Consider the following 18,721-nt stretch of genomic DNA (forward strand, 5'->3'; position numbering starts at 1 on the left):
CTGGGTACGAATGTGCATTACTCACTCACCTAATGCAAAAGGAATGGCAACGCAAGGCTTCACATGCCTCAATGTCTGTTTCGTGACATCTAAGGAGGAGTTTGTGAATGTTAAATGCCTCTAAAATGGCATGGGTGACCCACTCCTGCAAATGAAAAGGGCTCTGCCATTAGAAATGGACACTTTGGCTGGAGCAGTCCCAAAAGACTACCGTCCGTCGCCCTATACTGGTGGGTCTTCCTCGTTTATTTCCTCAAATTAGTCAAGCAAAATATTAAAAAAATTATGTCACAGAGCACTTATAACGAGAGAGCAGCACCTGCCTGAAATGCTAATTTCGACTTGACTGAGCCTGAACAGAAACTATTAATGTCCATGCTATCGTGACAGATATAATAGTCATCACTCTATGCACTAGCATGCCATTTTCAAGGAAGGCTTCCAGACGATATTCAGATCACATTATAGATTTGAATGAATTATGGTAAGACAAAAGATTATTACAAAAAATTGATAATTGCAATATGCTGGGATGCTGTCGTGCTCATTAATTTACAACAATCCGCACACACTCTCTCATATCGTTTCAACACACATATATTTCATTATGAGCTATTTGATGGTAAATTTGTGGAGTGTTATCAAAAACGACTTTCTCTCTCATACTGTACATTCAGGAAAAACAAGGAAACAAAGTGGAGAACATTTAATAGTTTAATAAGAAGCTGCTGTATACATTCAGTGATTATTCAGATTTTTATGTTGCCAGAAGCCATGGGTGAGACCAGCAAAAACATTCAGCTACAAGATCTATTTCGTTGTATGCAAATGTGTCCTTTTTTCATTTACAATTTTCCATGTTGTACATAGTTTAACTGCAAAGCAACTGAAAACCGCATTGCTGATTTGCAATACGGTTCTTCAAAGACCTTAATTTCCTTCAAACATACAATTCCACCAAATCTGTTTGGTTGTGATTGTAAGATTTGACTTGTTGTTCTTAATTATATTTTCAAACTCAATTCAAATGAGACGGTACCTGATGACACAGCAGTTGAGCATTCCTTCATCCTTAGTATCTTACTTGAAGTGTCAACAGGGCCCTTACTCTGGTTCATATCTCTAAGGCCAGTTCTGAGGTGAGGAACTTACGGGGAACCTTAGTCCAAAAACAGAAACACAGAAATAGTTGGAATCATCTCAATAGCTGAAAAAACTATCTTAAACCTCTTCATCTCACTTAAATAAATTAAGCAGTCTTTACGGTTTTGTTTGTGTCCTTTTTGGTTTATTTTGCTATCTCATTCTAAGCTCAACTGGCACACTAGTGTTGCTGCTGAAATTGCTTTTTTTGTTTTTGTTTTACATTTTCTATTTGCCCACACAAAAACTTCATGGCACAAGAACTGACCAATAAGAAACTCTTTACAACAAGGTAGACTGCAAGTCAACAGTTGCCAGGGGTAACACAGTAAACAAAAGAATCCAAGTTAATTTTAAAAATACAAAATAATCATGATCAATAAAAAAGCAAAAATAAATGAATCAACAAAAGCCAGTTAATTTCAAGTTTAACTTACTGATAAAATAACTAAAATAACTACACAGCATTAAATATTCTCATTATACATTTTTAAATTATTTATAAAATATATTTTGGCATATGTTTTTTTCTTTTTGTGTTTGTGTAACAAACGCTACTGTAGCTTCAGTTGAACACCAATGTTTATTATTGTTATTATTTTTTACTCTTGAAACAAAACATTAAAGGGATTGTCACATAACAACAGGTTATTAAAAATGATACTAGTATACCCTATACAGAGTTTCACATAGCAAGACGTGAGTGACGATCCCTCTATTCTAGCCCCATAGTCAAAACTCAGAAAAAGTACAAGACCAGAGCACAAAGTTTCTAATTGTGCTCCACTGGCTACAATCAAGATTGGGCACAGGAGATTTCTAAAGCAATGTTTTTTTCCCCCTCTTCCATACATCTCGGTCATGACGGAAGGAATCGGTCTGTCCCACGTCCCAGTGTTTGGACTGCCTGGGCAGATAGCGAGTTCATTTAGCTCGATCAGTGATAAGCCATAAATACTGTTCCCTCCCTTCCATTCCTTTCTCCGTCTTTACTACTGAGCACTGTTCAAGACGCGCATGGAGGCAATGGTTCAAAGAAGAACAATCCTGTGTATGTCTGTCTGTCTGTTGCCATCTGTTGCACTGTGGTGAGCTCACTCTACAGAGGAAACAACAAGTTGATTTGACAGCCGAGCCAAACTGCAAACCAAAGAAGGCAATTACAGTTAGTGATACAAAAAAGTTTGAAAGGCATAACTGTACTTTTATATCTGTCAGTGTAGGTGTCCAATCCACAAAAATCCGAACGGTGCCAGCCTCGGCGGGGAAAGAGGCCGAATCTGGCCAAAGGGGCACGATTGGGCGCGTCACATAGTCAACAGTAACCTGCCTGTCCACTGGCTGCAGACGGGGTGAGCAGCAAACAAACGGAAAAGCAAACAAGAAAAGTACTGCGACTACAACAAAGCCACATCCAAGGCCTTCACTTTTCTTGAGGAACACAACACAAAGCTCAGCATATTCCAGTACGGTTCCATATCTGGGCTGTGTCAGACCTGGTCGTTAGGTACTGTGTACTATGCTCAAGATGTCTCTCTCTCTTTCTTTCTTTCTTGCCTCGGCTTGAGTTTCTCCTGCGTACACACAGCTATGGCGGAGTATATATATACGTGTTTGTTTAGAGTGTGTGTGTGTGTGTGTGTGTGTGTGTGTGTGTGTGTGTGTGTGTGTGCGCGTGCGTGTGGGCTCCCCTGAGGCCCGTTAGAGCACAATGTCCTTCAGGCGCTTGCTGCTGGGAGACTCCTTCTCAACATGGCCGCTGTCGTGGAGGAGCGTGTTGATCTCCCGGACGGCCGGCTCGCTGTCCTTTCCCTCGGGCTGTCGCAGCATGCTGTGGTTGGCGATGCGCTCAGCGTCGCGGCACTTGAGCGTGTTGTAGCCGGATGGCGCCTTGGCCAGGGGGCTTTTCAGGTGCACAGGGGAGGTGATGGGGCTGGCTGCCTCGCGCCCGTTGCCTGCCTCGCGCACGGCGCCGCCGTTGGCCTTGGGGCTGTACGCCTGCGACTCCATTGTCCGCTTGTTGCCCTTTAGCTCGCCCCGCTCTGGGTCCTCTGGGCCATCCTTGCCGAAGGTGGCAAAAGTCCGTTTGATGGTGCCGGTGCCGCAGTCCTCGTAGTGGGGCACATCCACGGTGGTGGCCTCGATGGACAGGGCAATAACGTTATTACGTGGGTGGCCATGATCAGGAGACTTGCCACGGGCTGGGCCGGGCACACGGGGCATCCAGCAGCGGTCTGAATGGCCCAGGATGCGACACTCGTCCTGGCAGTGGAAGCCTTCGCTTGAGTCTGCAGAGAGGGGGAAGAAGGGGGGGAGAGAGGAAGAGAAGGAAATCATTAGGTTTGTCTGTTGAACTGGCCTATTTTCCAGCGCTTTAACTCATTCACGCTTTGCTTTCATGGATTTCACCATGGTTTGTTTCTGGTACTTTCATCTTATTGCAAGGTGTCAGAAACCTGAAAAAAATGAAGAAAAGTTTGTGGCAGCCCCAGTTTATATTTTTCATGGGTAATTTGCGTTCTCTTTCATGTATGGCGTTTCTGCCATCTACACAAGACTCTTCTCCTGCTGCCTTGCCGTTGCTTCCAGACGACTAGAGATCTGCAAGTTTGAGGCACTTCTAATGTGCCAATTAAAGGACGTATAATTAAATCAAAAGTCAATTTCCAGCTCATGCACCATCAGGTTTTCTATAGCAACACTTGATGAATGCCGGGGTTTAAAAAGTGCAATCAGATATTCCCACTAAGAGAGACAGCAGCCACGTTGCCATATTGTTGCCTAGTTCATCCAGCTCAGTCTCTGTCATCTGGCACCGAGTTATAAATATATAATGATGTTTAAATGCTGAATAAAATATTTGGCTGAGTCTGCATAACTACATATCCTTTGTGTCGGAGGGAAGGGCTTTCAAGACGATTTTTGTATCAGTTATAAAAACAATAAAAGAGCCAAGCGCTCTCGTTTTGAGCTGTCGTCCTCTTTTCTGTCTTTTTGTTATCTAAGTGAAAATTGTCTGTAATTTGGACATGACCTTTCTTTTTTAAGATGTTTATTTTTTATTTTTTATCCATATGCCAGTCGAGTGAGTTCTTGATGCTGAAGCCTTTTGAATCCATACATTCATTATTAGCCATCTGGACAAATAACCTAACAAGACCACATGCAAGATGCCCTCGTGTTTACGAATACCATCAAAGTGTGAGCCTCACCAAATCACACACCCATCACAAAGCAGGCAAAGGATGGCTTTATACTGACATATTGAACGCAAGTGAAGAGCAAGTTCTGTTATGAGAATGAAAAGGATGTTTGTGGATATGTAGCGTCTCACTACAATCGCACTCGTGAAAAAAGACTGAATAATACAATAGAGCTACCATGTTAAAGCCCAAATATACACAGTCATTAATCTTAACCATTCAGTATGCCACTGCTGTGCCTCCGAGTTCTCTCTGTTGGCCTCGGCCTTGTAAAAGAAACTGACACACAGATGTTCAGTGACCACATTTCTAAGCCTCCCGATTGGTCCTCGCCTCCTAAGGGCAAGGGGCCCTCCTCCCACACGAAAAGGCCCAAGGTGACAAGAAGGGATAGTGGGTAGGAATTGCCGCGCGCCACACATTTACATCTGGCACTCGCAGCTTGACAGATCACCTATTTAAAATCACTAATTACTGTTTTCTTCCCCTCTTTTCTGCACTCTGAGGAACACCTCTGCTTTGGGCGATCAGATCGATATTTAAAGATCGCGTTCCAGGGGCAAGGCTGCCGGAACTGTCTCCCTCTTAAACTGTGATCCTATGAGATTGAAAGATGACTGAATGGCTGGCTGACTTGCTAACTGGCTGGCTGGGTTTGTGGGCCATTTAAACCATGCTATGGCTGATCTCAGTATAGGATTATGTAGGTTTGCTCAAGGCCAGGGACACTGGAGCTCAAGAGGCCAAGCGGGCAGCCATGACCATGGGTGACCGACGTCAATTCCATCATGAATGTTTCATGGAAGGGCTGTGCTGAAGGATTACCTTGAGTTTTGCAGTGTGTGTGTGTGTGTGTGTGTGTGTGTGTGTGTGTGTGTGTGTGTGTGGTGGGTTTGTGTACCCTGACGCATATTGCCTGTGTCTGCAATATGCACACAGACACCACACACAGACACACCCTCCCTCCTTCCCTCTCTTCACACGCTTGTCAATACACACTCCCGCCCACACACTCTGATGTGAACAGGGGAACATGGCGAAATTAAAATGGAATAGAAAATAAAGCTCTGGATCGACTCTGGTGGCGCAAATTTTGTATGTAATTACCAGGGCCTGTGAACACACACAAGTCCACATCTTGAAAGGGGCTTTTCATCACCTAAAGTCAATGTTATCACCATGGAAACGAGTGGTTGAGCTTTACCATTATCCATACTGCTCTCTGTGGCAGAGACTGGCTATAGAGCACCTGGCATATTGTACAATCCCAATCTCCTCTTCAGAACTTCTGCTCTCCTATGAGGATCTTCCTCCTTTTCCAGGGAAGCTAGATTTGACTGAAAGATCTCAGGACACAAAGAAGACATATTTAAAGCCTATGCTTTATACTGAGCCATCCATGCAAGATCCAGTGAATATACCCTTTCTCACCCGCTTCCTTTAGGGGACCTCCGGAGAGAGAGAGCGGTTCTGTTGCAAATGACATCGTTCTGAAAGCCTGAGTGCTATTAACGAAACTTTCACATCCTGACTCCACTTAGAGGATCACAACACAAGCAGATGTCATTCTCAAAGGTCCCCCCCGAAGATGACAAAACAACATTGAAAATAAAGAAAAGTTAAGAAGAACGACGGGTCTTCGGTCGACCCCTGACAAAGCCGAATCTCTTGGGGGGGGCGGGGGATCTAAAGAAGCTAAATCTAATGCTCACAAATGAAGCAATTAAATGCTCTTGATAGCCGGATCTGAAACGCCACAAGCTGAGAGGAAGAGCAAGAAGGAGGCACCCTCCTGCTGTGAATGCCTATTGAAAGTCATCAGGAAAATAAGCTTGCCAATCAGTTCCATGAAAAAAACTTAAAGTACAGACAGAGCCATTCGTTCTATATCATTTCCTATCTAGGATTTAATACCTATTAATTACTGAGGGCACTCCGTCGGGAGTCGGAAGCTCGCATGTGTTTTCAGTCATTCCAGATTTGAAATAGAAAGCAAGTTAAACGGAGAGAAGGGGAAAAAATAAATCACAACGATCCAAGTCCCTCAGCACTGCTGACAATTCAGAAATGTTGTGCATTTAATTCCGCATTGGGGCGTCAAAAGAATACCAAAGGCTTTGGGGATCACTTTAAATATGTATGTATTTGTATGAATAATAAATATTGGCACTTCAAAAGCCAAAATCTCCTGGTAGATATCGCCTGTGTTTTACATAGAATAGCATTGGTTTACATCAGTATGAAGAAGGGAGCCCACCTGTTCCCCCTCGTTCCTGCTTTCATTCACTAGAAGCTCCACTTATTCAGCCACCTCACTTTCTGCCCCTTTCCTCATTCACAGGAATGTGTCACAACCTTAGGTCACAGCAGATAGGAAGTCAGCGGGTAGCTCTTTGAGCCTGGCACAGCCATCCCTCAGTGTACCGTTGCTAGCAGACCTTTAACAATCCACCCTAGTTGCACACCTGAAGGTGCTATTTGTTTGTGGCTAAATTAGCAAATGGCTGAGGATGAAATCTCCTAACAGTGAGCACAAAAGGGAAGTATTTTGCTCATATGTAGAAAAGACTCTACCCCCAAAACTCAGAGCTTGCGCCAGAAATCTGTTGTCTTGTTTGGGCAGGGCAATGTGCTTTCACTTGGAAAACAAACACCGTTTTCCCTCCAAAAAGTACAACAAGAGAACCTCCAGGTAATCCTATAAAATGAGGGGGAAGAAGGCAGAGTAATGTCTTAACGAATGAGGCGGCTTTGACTAGAAAGCCAGGGGTGACTCGATGCAGGCCCAGATTCTGGAGACTACTCACACTCGGTTTCTATTGGAGGGCTTAATTGCAGCCATGGGGCTGTGAGATTCTCTGTATGACATCATTCAGTCAGTTTGGGTTTTCTGAACTATGAGCCCTAAACATTTTTTTTGAGCAGTAAGAGTCTTTAAAAAGTAGTATTAGAAAAAGGTGGATGAGGATATATTCTTAAAGATAATTGTATATAGTCATATACCCTATGGTTAGGACCATGTATCATTTTATTCCACTTCATTTAGCAATGATTAGTGCTATTGATAATGATTATGATAGCCCAATAATACCGTAACAACACTGAGCTGCCCCAAAATAAAGAAAATTGTCCGACGATACCATGTTGAGATCATTCATCAGATGCTACACTGGCAAACACATGATTTGGAGAGATTTTCAACTTTTCATTTATTTCGCTCTCAAAAAGCTTTACTTTTCTACTGTCACTTTGTTAGTTGTTCCCCCGAACCCCCCCCCCCCACCCCGTCGATATTGGTCTCTGTGTCCAATGGCTGAAACAATGAATTTATAGCTTGTTTGTGTGAGAAGAAAAAGTGATTGGCTCTGGGAGAAAGACCAAACCGCTATGGTTGATATTTTGTTTTGTCTCTTTCACTTCGCTGCAAGAGTGGTGCTGCCTGTAGCTGACTGGTACGAAATCTGAGCAGTTATCCAGCCACTGACCCCTTTAACCTTTTACTGCAGTGGGCTAAATCAGGGTAACACAGAGTGATTCTTTGTAGTCTTAAACAAATCTACTTTGAAACAAAGTATACACTTCACACACATGATTATGGGCTTAAAAAATAAGCCACCTGTACCATGTCAGATATACAGTTGAAATGTATTACATTTTCAGTTTATATCCCAATATTACACTATATACATCACACAAGATTGAAATATAACAAAACCATTTGACATAGAAACACGAAATTTGTCATAAAAAAATAAAAAAATCTTTATTAATGATGAAATTGTGAAAAAATATTAATAACATTCCACCCATGAGGCCAAAGAGGGTGCTTATGGTCATTGACTGCAGGAAAAGGCTACGGACAAGGCTGGTAGCAGGCCGCCTCTCTTCCTCCATGTCTATCTGTCTGAGTGACATCACTCCTCATGCACCACAACAAAGCCCACACGTTGCTGCACTTGAGGTGCTAGTCCCTATCTGTGACAGTGGAATTGCTGTTCTGTAATTGCTCTCCATATTAATTTTCCATTCTACCAGCCAGAGACTAAATTACCAAGATTACATCTAAATTGTCCCACAGTCTCTCAATGCTCAACTGCTGATGCAGAAGCTCCCTCAGCATAAAAATCTGAGAGAGACATTTCAGAAATGGGGAACTAGGAATTTAGTGTCTGTATGGTTGCTTGGTGCTAGAGCTAAGTTGAATTCTCAGGCAACCCTGGACTCTGCTGAAAACCTGGGTTGTGTATATTAGGCACCAAATGAAAGAAAAGGGACTGAAACAGGGAGGCACTACCTTTAACAATAATATATGCACATTTTCATTTTCCATTTGCAAAATGTTTAAACCCTGTGCCCCAATGAACACAACCCTGATTAACTTGGTCATGGCTTACCCAGACACAGTGGGTCAGGGGCTTTACAGTCTGGTCATGCTTTAGCTAGCTCTAGCGCTAACGCTATTTGCCATCCACTATTACTGGGCTTGAGCGGGGCCAGGCCTGCCAGTGAGGCAGCCTCCTCCACTACTACCCACCAGGGAGAGTCCAAGCGCTGCTGTCATCCCAGCCAGCCAATTTAGTCGGCCGGTGCCATTAATCAGCCGTGAGCCCTGGTTCCTGTGGGAGTGCAAGATGGAGTGTGATGGTCTTGTTTTTACAAACATTGGAGGGGCATCCTTACCGTGCCGTGCTAGCCCATCATTCTCCCAGCACCACCACAGCAGCCGAGGCCTTTCCCTCCTCTCCATCCACTGCCTCCTACTCCCAACAGCATCTGGTTCACTCAACCCCCTTCCTCCTCCCAACCGCGAGTCTATCCCTCCTCCCCATCCACTGTTCTCCCTCCCTCTTCCTTCCTCTCAACTTGTCTCTTGTCTTCTCTCGTCTTACATAAAGCACATCACTTTTATTAAATCTACCCTTCTTCCCAAAAATCTCTCTTTTTTTGGTGTCGTTATCCGACCCCTCCAGACTTCCTTCTCTCTTCCTCTCATCCTCTTTACCGTCAGTCAGATTATTAATTATGGAGGAAATTAGAGTCGCTGGGAAGCCGTGTTAAGACTGTCATACGGATGGGGAACTGAGAGAGCGGTGGGCCCTAAGCTGCCTCCATTTCGGAGCATTAGTACCAGTAAATTTATCAGGGAAGTGATTTGCTATCTAGTCCATCGAGCAGCCGGGTGTGTGTCTGACAGGCCAGTCTCTTCCGTGAAGGCCCCGGCTGTGTGATTCGTCGGCGGCTAACGTAAACTGACAGGTTATCTTATATCTTTGGTCAACACCACCAACCACTACCCTTACCGCCTGTTTATTTTACAAGTACCACTTTCATTAATTACTTTAAAAGCTAAACTATAAATCATGCCAAATTCCAGAGAACGTTTTTCCTCCATTCTCCAACCACCCCTTCCCCTCCTCCCTCCATTCTCCCACTCGCTCTCTGTTTTGCTGCCCAATCAACTCCTGGCGTGTGTGCATTCCATCGCAGGTTCCTCTTTTTTTAAAGAATGAATCTCCAAACTGATGTTGACAAACAATGCAATGGCTTCTAAATTGATACAAACAGCATACGTTTTACAGCTGTGTAACTGCGACGAGAAGAACAGAATCGTTTTTTTGTTTTTTTGCTATGCTGTTTTCATAAATCACTTTGACCAAAACACTGCAGTTGGCAGCGATGACAAAGGCAGAAGTGGCGAGCCAATGGACTGCTTTATATAGTGGTAACGAACGTGAGCTGGTTGTCATTATGAAATACGCCCAAGTGGGCTGGCGGGACATTTTTTCCAAGTGCCCTGGCAGGCGACTAATTCTATTTTGTTGGGAGGCACCTTTCCGCACCCTACCAAACAGTGGCTCTATATAGGAGATATAACCATCAATGGCAACTAGAGGTCACAGAAGCCTGGTTAAAGGTCCTAAAAATGCCATCTCTGGCTCCAGGGGCTCAGCCTTTACTGGGAACATGGCGTAGGGAGATAGGAAATGCTCAGAGGTGCAGGTTTCAAAGTGATCATGACTGATCTTATGTGAGCTAGTGGGATGTAGGATGTAGGCGACTTGGATCACAGCGTAATAATTCCTGGGGTGGGAGGGGTCGGCTCACGCCGAGGCTCTGATTTGACGACAGCCTGACACACACACACACACACACACACCACACACACACACACACACACACACACACACACACACACACCACACACACACACACACACACACACACACACACACACACAGCCAGCTCAGGCCAACATATCAACAAAAGTAGGATCTATCCTGGGAAATCCTCAACGGAGTCTGTACTGCATCCTAGGCGACCGGCTAATTAGATGAAGAGTGACACAGGATACGATTCTAGGGGTGCTGCTCACCCACTAAAGTGTCCCCCTACTGGCAGAACCTCAAATTAACCTGGCTCATTGCAGGGCCACAACAACATAGGCACGCACCCCCAGGACACTCAATCCCCATTTTCTCCACAGTCCCAATCCCTGACCTGCCATTGGCTCTCTCATTTCCTCTCTCTGTAATGGCATGGGCAGAGGAAGGAATGACATCTTTAAATACATTGTAACAAATGCTGCATTTCTGCTGTGTTTAAGCTTGACCGAGCTAGCGAGCTAATTTGCTTCGGCAAAAACCCTTGAGTCTGAGAAAGGGATCGAGGAGGGACAAACGCAGACAGTAAATTACATCTGTGATGGGGGGACAGGGACGAGCTGGGCTTTTGGGGTTGAGGGATGGAGAGGGGGGAGTAGGCAGAGGCAGGAAGACGCAAATCCCTTCGATGAGGTAAGCAGGATATAATCATCGCTGAGGCTTTCTACCCATCTCCAGGGAAGCAGTCTTAGCTAGTGAGTCCCTTATGGGACAGTTCTCAAATGAGTCTATTTGTGGAATTTGTAGAACCAGAGTTGGAGTCTGAGAATATTAGAAGAGTAGAAAGATGTGGGTAAAAGATGTGCTACCTCGCTTTAATAGCTGGGTGCTCTGCCATATATGGCAATAACTTTAAATTAAATCCCAATTTCATGAAACTGCAACACTCCAAAAGGTTTCTTAAAAAAAGCCACCCCACTCTCACCCCAGTGCTACCATAAACCAATTTCCCTTACATTTTGTATTTTTATTTCCGAGTGTGGTGTTTTATTCACTCAGGAAACCCAACACAATAGCTCAGTTCCCATCTGACCACGAACCCACCTGGACATCCGGCAGCCTGAGTTCAACAAATCAATGTGTCTTCCTCTAAACAGCTGGGCCCAGCATGCCGAGACATTGAATATACTAACATCGCTAGACTCCATGGCATTCCCTATATAGTGTACTACTTTTGACCAGAGCTCTATGGGTCTGTCTATGAGCCATGGTCAAACGTAGTGCACTAAATAGGGAATAGGGTGCGATTTGGGACTCAGACCATCTCTGTCTCTTCCCAGTGAGACTCGGCACTGCTTGAACAGAGGCCCCTTACATAATTAATGTAATGTGCCTTCTCATTCAGTCATGTTCACTCTGTGTCTGCTGGGACTATGTGTTTTATATTCCGTTTTATCTCTCAGCAGAAAGACGCCAGAGCATTCTCTCTCTCACTCTCCCTCCCTCTCTCTGTTCCCTCTTTCTTCCCTGTATCTCACTCTCTTTCTCTCTCTCACCCTTCCCTCTTTCTTCCTGTTATTATTTCTTACATTGTCCTTCTTTTCCCTCCATTTCTTTCCACATCCCCTTTTTCATGCTCACTTGAACAATCTATGGAAGTAGAACAATGTAGGTGAGGTTGGTTTGGTTGTGCATGTAGAAACACAGTGAAGCAGGGGTGGCCCCCCTGGGGAGAGCCTAGCTGTCCAGTAGAAGGGCTTGATAAGAGGCCTGGCACAGGTCACCCTAACTGTCACAGCTCTGGCTTACTGGAGCAACCCCTAGCCAATGTCAAGTGCAGGTGACGCATAGAGGCTAATGTTGCACAGGGGCTTGTTGTGATTTTCTCCAGACACAAAAAGGCATTTTTGTTTGGTGTCTGGAGGCCTGCTGTTTCTCTCAGAGGGTCTCCATTATTCACAGCTGAGAGGGCCCTGGCTGTGATGGCACTTAATAGCACCGAGTCCGAGCCCATCTCCACACCACTCTGTTTCTCTAGCCATTGCCTCTACGGCGGAGAGGGCATTGTCAGCAGTACAGCAATCCCGGAGAACTGCGGTGGGCTGGTATCACCCACCGCAGGAAGAAAAGAAAACCAGTGAAGTAAGAAAGGAAGAGGGAACCAATAGTTATGTATTTTCTCGACTATGGCATAAGGTAGATGGTGGGGAGGGAGGAGGGGTGGGGGCGCCTTACTGTATGCTTTATGTATTGTACATTGGGTACGGTTACATGCAGACAATAATACGATTATTGTGAATACTCAGATTAATAAACTAGTTTGGTTTACATGCTTTGCAAGAAGATTTCACTAATAATCCTGTTTACATGGGCACATCTAAATTCAGGCAACTTGATGGGACTTTGATAAATGCAGAAAATTGCCAATCAAAATAAACTTTCTACCACAGTGACCATGTTATTTTTGGGAAGACTAGTTTGATTCTGGGTTCGGACATATAAAGTTTATGTGAAACTATTTCTAAGATGAATACTTTCAGTTTTCCCGAACTCACTTTACTCACGCAAAAGAGGGAAGCTCCTTCGGCTGGTGCTAGCACATGTGCAGATGAAATACACAGCTGGAACTGTGATTAAGGTGTTTACATGTCCTAATAATTTGAAAGATAGCTCAGAAATCCAGGTGTTTTAATCGGTGTGTGCTTACTTCGATTATGACTTTACTCCGATTAAGCTAAGCAGAGTAAGTTATTTACATGACTAATGCCATACTCCTCCTACTGCCATAATCAGTTTAATATTGAATTATTAGTGTGCATGTAAACATACTCATTATGATTAAATGGCCTATATGTGGCAAAGAAGCAAGCAACCCCCTATGCAAGTTAGAATGGCACATTTAGGGATGGGGCCACACACACACATAACAAGGTTTGTAGCATGGGGGTGGGGGTAGGATAGGCCCATACATATCCTCAAGGAAACCCATGTCATAAACTCCTAATCTTGTGTGGTGGGATATTAAATTAGACGTCTACTGTGAGTGCTGAATGATATCAGTGCCATCTGAGACTTATTAAGTTGTTTAAGATCTCTTTGTGATGCTAATGAGAGCCGAACTGGGAGAAGGTGTCCGTCCCAAATGGCACCATATTCTCTAAATAGTGCTCTACTTTTGACCAGAACCCTATGGGTATTGGTCAAAAGTAGTGCACTATATAGGCAATAGGGTGCCATTTGGGACGCAGCCAAGGAAACACAAGATTCCCATTATGGTCATGTGTGTCAGTCTTCTCCAGGCCATACTAATAAGGGGCTTAAGTCCCCTATATACGGCGGCTCTTGTGTGTTCATTGTCTGGGGTATGACGATCAGTCTCTCTGCTGTCAATGTGCAGTCTGGCTCAGAGATTTAATGGGAAATGCATGAGAACAGGACGGCGCATCATAAAAAAAGCAATTTTGTGGGTTTCCTGTCTGCCATTAAACTTAACAGCCAACCTCTCCCATTACTTTTTATCCTCCTTTTTTAAAGGGGTGGAAGGGTGGAAGAGGAGTAAGGGCTGAAAAATCATAATTGTCTCACCAAGGAGAATTAACTGATTAAATAGAATTACTTCCTTTCCAAGGGATAGCTATTTGATTGGCATACCTTGAATATTCTTGGGATTTTTGTTTTCTTCATTTTCTCGTGGAGGAATGGAGGTTGCGTGCATTCAGAGTGGACAAAGGGATCTTGGTTGGAGAGAGGGAGGCATGTGAAAATTATGGTCTGGGCTGTGTGTGTGTGTGTGTGGTGGAGGTGGCGTCGTCAGTTTCAGCAGGCCACTAGTCTATCAGTAGCGGCCAGAGGCCTTCTGGCAAGGTTGGGAAGGTGAGGGGGGTTACAGGTGTCCACAGGACATTTCCTGATCCCCTCCCTCTGTCTGTCTCTTTAATCTTTCATCAATAGCTAATAATCTGGACCCCGCCTGGCCAACAGGCTTGCTATAGCTGTGGTCATTCTGTATCAAGGGAAAGTCCCTCCATACTCCCTCTACCTACATTTTTTCATCCTGTTTAAACTGGGTGAATTTCATTTAAATACTGTGAGCTTATCTGGCCGAGGTCATCATTGGGGACAACCAAGTGGACTTCAGACACTGATCAATGAGGCTAAGAGAGAGAAAAGGTGTTTGGTTTGGTTTCCTCAACCTGTGGCCCCTACAAAGGAAATACGTGAAAACACCACCTGCCATTATGCATGTTTTATAGGTAGGTTGGCTGGGCTGGTGTGCTAGTGTTTCTTCATTGAAAAATGGGGTCTGAATGATTGAACGTTTGAAGAATAAATAATTTGCTGCTGAATATACATGAAGCAGACTGAGAGATAATGGAAATGCCAGCTGCCCAGGGTAGTAACCTTTTGTCACCACCTTAATTACCATAGAAGGAGAAGGAAGTGGCTTCTACCACAAATTCCATATATGTTAAATACACTAAGTGTACAAAACAATAAGAACACCATCCTAATATTTAGATGCACAGAAAAGCCTAAATTTGTCGGGGCATGGACTCTACAAGGTGTCGAAAGCATTCCACAGGGATGCTGGCCCATTTTGACGCCAATGCTTCCCACAGTTGTGTCAAGTTGGCTAGATGTCCTTTGGGTGGTGGACCATTCTTGATACACACGGGAAGCACAAGAGAAGGTGAGAGCAAGGGATATATCACACAGTTAGAGGAGGAGAAAAGCTTTCTCCTATCTGTCAGGAAGTGTGAGACCCAGTTAAAAGCAGAGATGCACACATTGAAGCAGTGGAGAGATGTGCCTCTCTCTCGCTCACTCTCTCTCTTTTCTCTTCTCCTCCCCTGCTGCAGTGATAAATGTCTCTTTGTATTCTGGACAGAAAACTACAGGGCTACAATGTACTTGTCAGTAGACAGCTCATTTTCTCTCCCTTAAACAGAGCACAGTATATGCTTAATCTTTCCCTTTGGTGTAGGCAGGAAATAAAACAAATGCCTATTGCCAAGGACTGGAATGCCCAGAATATCGAACCCCATTCATTGCGGTGTGTGTGTGTGTGTGTGTGTGTGTGTGTGTGTGTGTGTGTGTGTGTGTGTGTGTGTGTGTGTGTGCGTGCGTAAGCATATTATGAGCTTGCCTGTATGCACACATGAGCGGGTGTATGTGTGCATGCATGTCTGTGTGAGAGAGTAGCATATTAAATCAGTGTTGCGACTGCATGGCTGTTCATATCTTTGTGCCTCTATACCCTATTGACGTTCTGACTGTAGTACTGTAAAGTATTCCTACATGGGAGTCTGCAGTGTAGCAAATAGAGTTGATTAGAGCTGGCTCATTGCAGGCTAGCTGCCAGGCTTGGCCCAGTCTAGATGGAGCACATACAGGCTCGTGTCTGATACCCAGGGATCCCTGTAATACGAGGCCCAGCTTTGCTTTGGCAGCCACGCACACGCATACGTACGCATACGCAAGCACACAGATGCACACACACACAGCCTCTCCCAGAGATATTTGCCCTGTCTGCTCGGTTATTGCCACACACACAGCCTCTCCCAGAGATATTTGTCCTGTCTGCTCGGTTATTGCCACACACACAGCCTCTCCCAGAGATATTTGTCCTGTCTGCTCGGTTATTGCCACACACACAGCCTCTCCCAGAGATATTTGCCCTGTCTGCTCGGTTATTGCCACACACACAGCCTCTCCCAGAGATATTTGTCCTGTCTGCTCGGTTATTGCCACACACACAGCCTCTCCCAGAGATATTTGTCCTGTCTGCTCGGTTATTGCCACACACACAGCCTCTCCCAGAGATATTTGTCCTGTCTGCTCGGTTATTGCCACACACAGCCTCTCCCAGAGATATTTGCCCTGTCTGCTCGGTTATTGCCACACACACAGCCTCTCCCAGAGATATTTGTCCTGTCTGCTCGGTTATTGCCACACACACAGGTCCCACTAGTATAGTTCCAAATCATCATCATCAATACAAAAATGAAATTCTCTCAGACAGTCATAGGATTATATGGTATTTCAATCAAGCCAACATACACTGAGTGTACAAAACATTAAGGACATGACATAGACTAACCAGGTGAATCTCGGTGAAAGATTTGATATGATCCCTTATTGATGTCACTTGACCAAACGGTCGCCCCCCTTTTGTAGGCCCATGGACCAATTTCAATCTGGGGGGGGAACTCAGTCGGGGTCTGAATTTACTGTTGAGAGTTAGAATACATTAAGTGCAATTTGGTTGTGCAGTCACTTAATTTGCCCATGTCAGCAAAAAAAAATGTATTGGTAAATTAGTCTAGCGGACAGCTGTAGAAACTTGTAGTAAGCATGATCGAATTACCGATCGGGGTGGGGGCAATTGATGATCAGCTATCATATTTAAAAAAATGCATACAATTGCCTCCACCCTATGGAAAAATGTGTAGAATCGCAGGAAATTAACTTTAAAACCCCCAAAAGTATCTTCGCTGTCACGAGTGGAGCCGCTAAAATGTTTTGCTCGCAGGGTGTGTGGGGGGCGGCCCCTCATGATGAGTTCAGTTATTTTGTAGCCCCCACCCCATCAAAGTTGCAAAGGTGTAGATGAAGGATTTTTAAGCCTTGAGACAATTGAGACATGGATTGTGTATGTGTGCCTTTATGAGGGTGAATGGGCAAGACAAAATATTTCAGTGCAAGGGGTATGGTAGTGCCTTTGAATGGGGTATAGTACTGAAGCTATCGAGGTTACCTGGCCAGCTACACTTTCAAAGTCAACAACGCGACCACTGCTAGCTAGCCTACTTTACCACCCAGCAGTACTGTATCATTTTAGTCAATAAGTTGTCTTTGTCATACTTTGATAATTGTGTAGTTTAGAGTAATTATCGAGGTTAGCTGGACAGCTATTTTCGTCCCCCGCGACGCCATTTCCAAACCTGGCCAACTATTACCGACGAGCAGCATTGTAGAAACTAAATACATTACAAAGGAACGTCTTGATTAGTGTTATGTTAGCTAGCTACATAGCTGCCTTTGTATCATGATAAGGTGTAGCACTGAAACTATCGAGGTTACCTAGCCAGCTACACTTTCAAACAAAGTCAACAACGCAGGCACTGCTAGCTAGCCTACTTCACCAGCCAGCAGTACTGTATCATTTTAATCATTTTACTCAAAAAGATTTTTGCAACATAAGCTAACTTTCTGAACATTCGAGACGTGTAGTCCACTTGTCATTCCTATCTCCTTTGCATTAGCGTAGCCTCTTCTGTAGCCTGTCAACTATGTGTCTGTCTATCCCTGTTCTCTCCCCTCTGCACAGGCCATACAAACGCTTCACACCGAGTGGCTGCTGCCACTCTAACCTGGTGGTTCCAGCGCACACGACCCACGTGGAGTTCCAGGTCTCCGGCAGCCTCTGGAACTGCCGGTCTGCGGCCAACAAGGCAGAGTTCATCTCAGCCTATGCTACCCTCCAGTCCCTCGCCTTCTTGGCGCTGACGGAAACATGGATTACCACAGATAACACTGCTACTCCTACTGCTCTCTCCTCGTCTGCCCACGTGTTCTCGCACACCCCGAGAGCTTCTGGTCAGCGGGGTGGTGGCACTGGGATCCTCATCTCTCCCAAGTGGACATTCTCTCTTTCTCCCCTGACCCATCTGTCTATCGCCTCCTTTGAATTCCATGCTGTCACAGTTACCAGCCCTTTCAAGCTTAACATCCTTATCATTTATCGCCCTCCAGGTTCCCTTGGGGAGTTCATCAATGAGCTTGACGCCTTGATAAGTTCCTTTCCTGAAGATGGCTCACCTCTCACAGTTCTGGGTGACTTTAACCTCCCCACGTCTACCTTTGACTCATTCCTCTCTGCCTCCTTCTTTCCACTCCTCTCCTCTTTTGACCTCACCCTCTCACCTTCCCCCCCTACTCACAAGGCAGGCAATACGCTTGACCTCATCTTTACTAGATGCTGTTCTTCCACTAATCTCATTGCAACTCCCCTCCAAGTCTCCGACCACTACCTTGTATCCTTTTCCCTCTCGCTCTCATCCAACACTTCTCACTCTGCCCCTACTCGGATGGTATTGCGCCGTCCCAACCTTCGCTCTCTCTCTCCCGCTACGCTCTCCTCTTCCATCCTATCATCTCTTCCCTCTGCTCAAACCTTCTCCAACCTATCTCCTGATTCTGCCTCCTCAACCCTCCTCTCCTCCCTTTCTGCATCCTTTGACTCTCTATGTCCCCTAACCCTAGGAAGCTCTT

General features: G+C 44.9%; 1 protein-coding gene across 6 annotated transcripts in view; it reads right to left on the reverse strand.

Annotated features, from left to right (window-relative positions):
* Positions 1 to 701: 701 nt before the first annotated feature.
* LOC106611509 (protocadherin-19) overlaps positions 702 to 18,721 on the reverse strand; it is a 90,227-nt gene continuing 72,207 nt past the window's right edge. For all 6 annotated transcript variants that reach the window (XM_014211789.3, XM_014211788.3, XM_014211785.3 and 3 more), the window contains exon 5: positions 702 to 3,431. In XM_014211789.3, coding sequence (XP_014067264.1) covers positions 2,845 to 3,431 — 587 coding nt within the window. In that variant the 3' untranslated portion in view covers positions 702 to 2,844. The remainder of the gene's footprint in view (positions 3,432 to 18,721) is intronic.

This window comes from Salmo salar, chromosome 09 (assembly GCF_965601325.2).
Source record: "Salmo salar chromosome 09, fSalSal1, whole genome shotgun sequence".
Taxonomy (NCBI): Eukaryota; Metazoa; Chordata; class Actinopteri; order Salmoniformes; family Salmonidae; genus Salmo; species Salmo salar.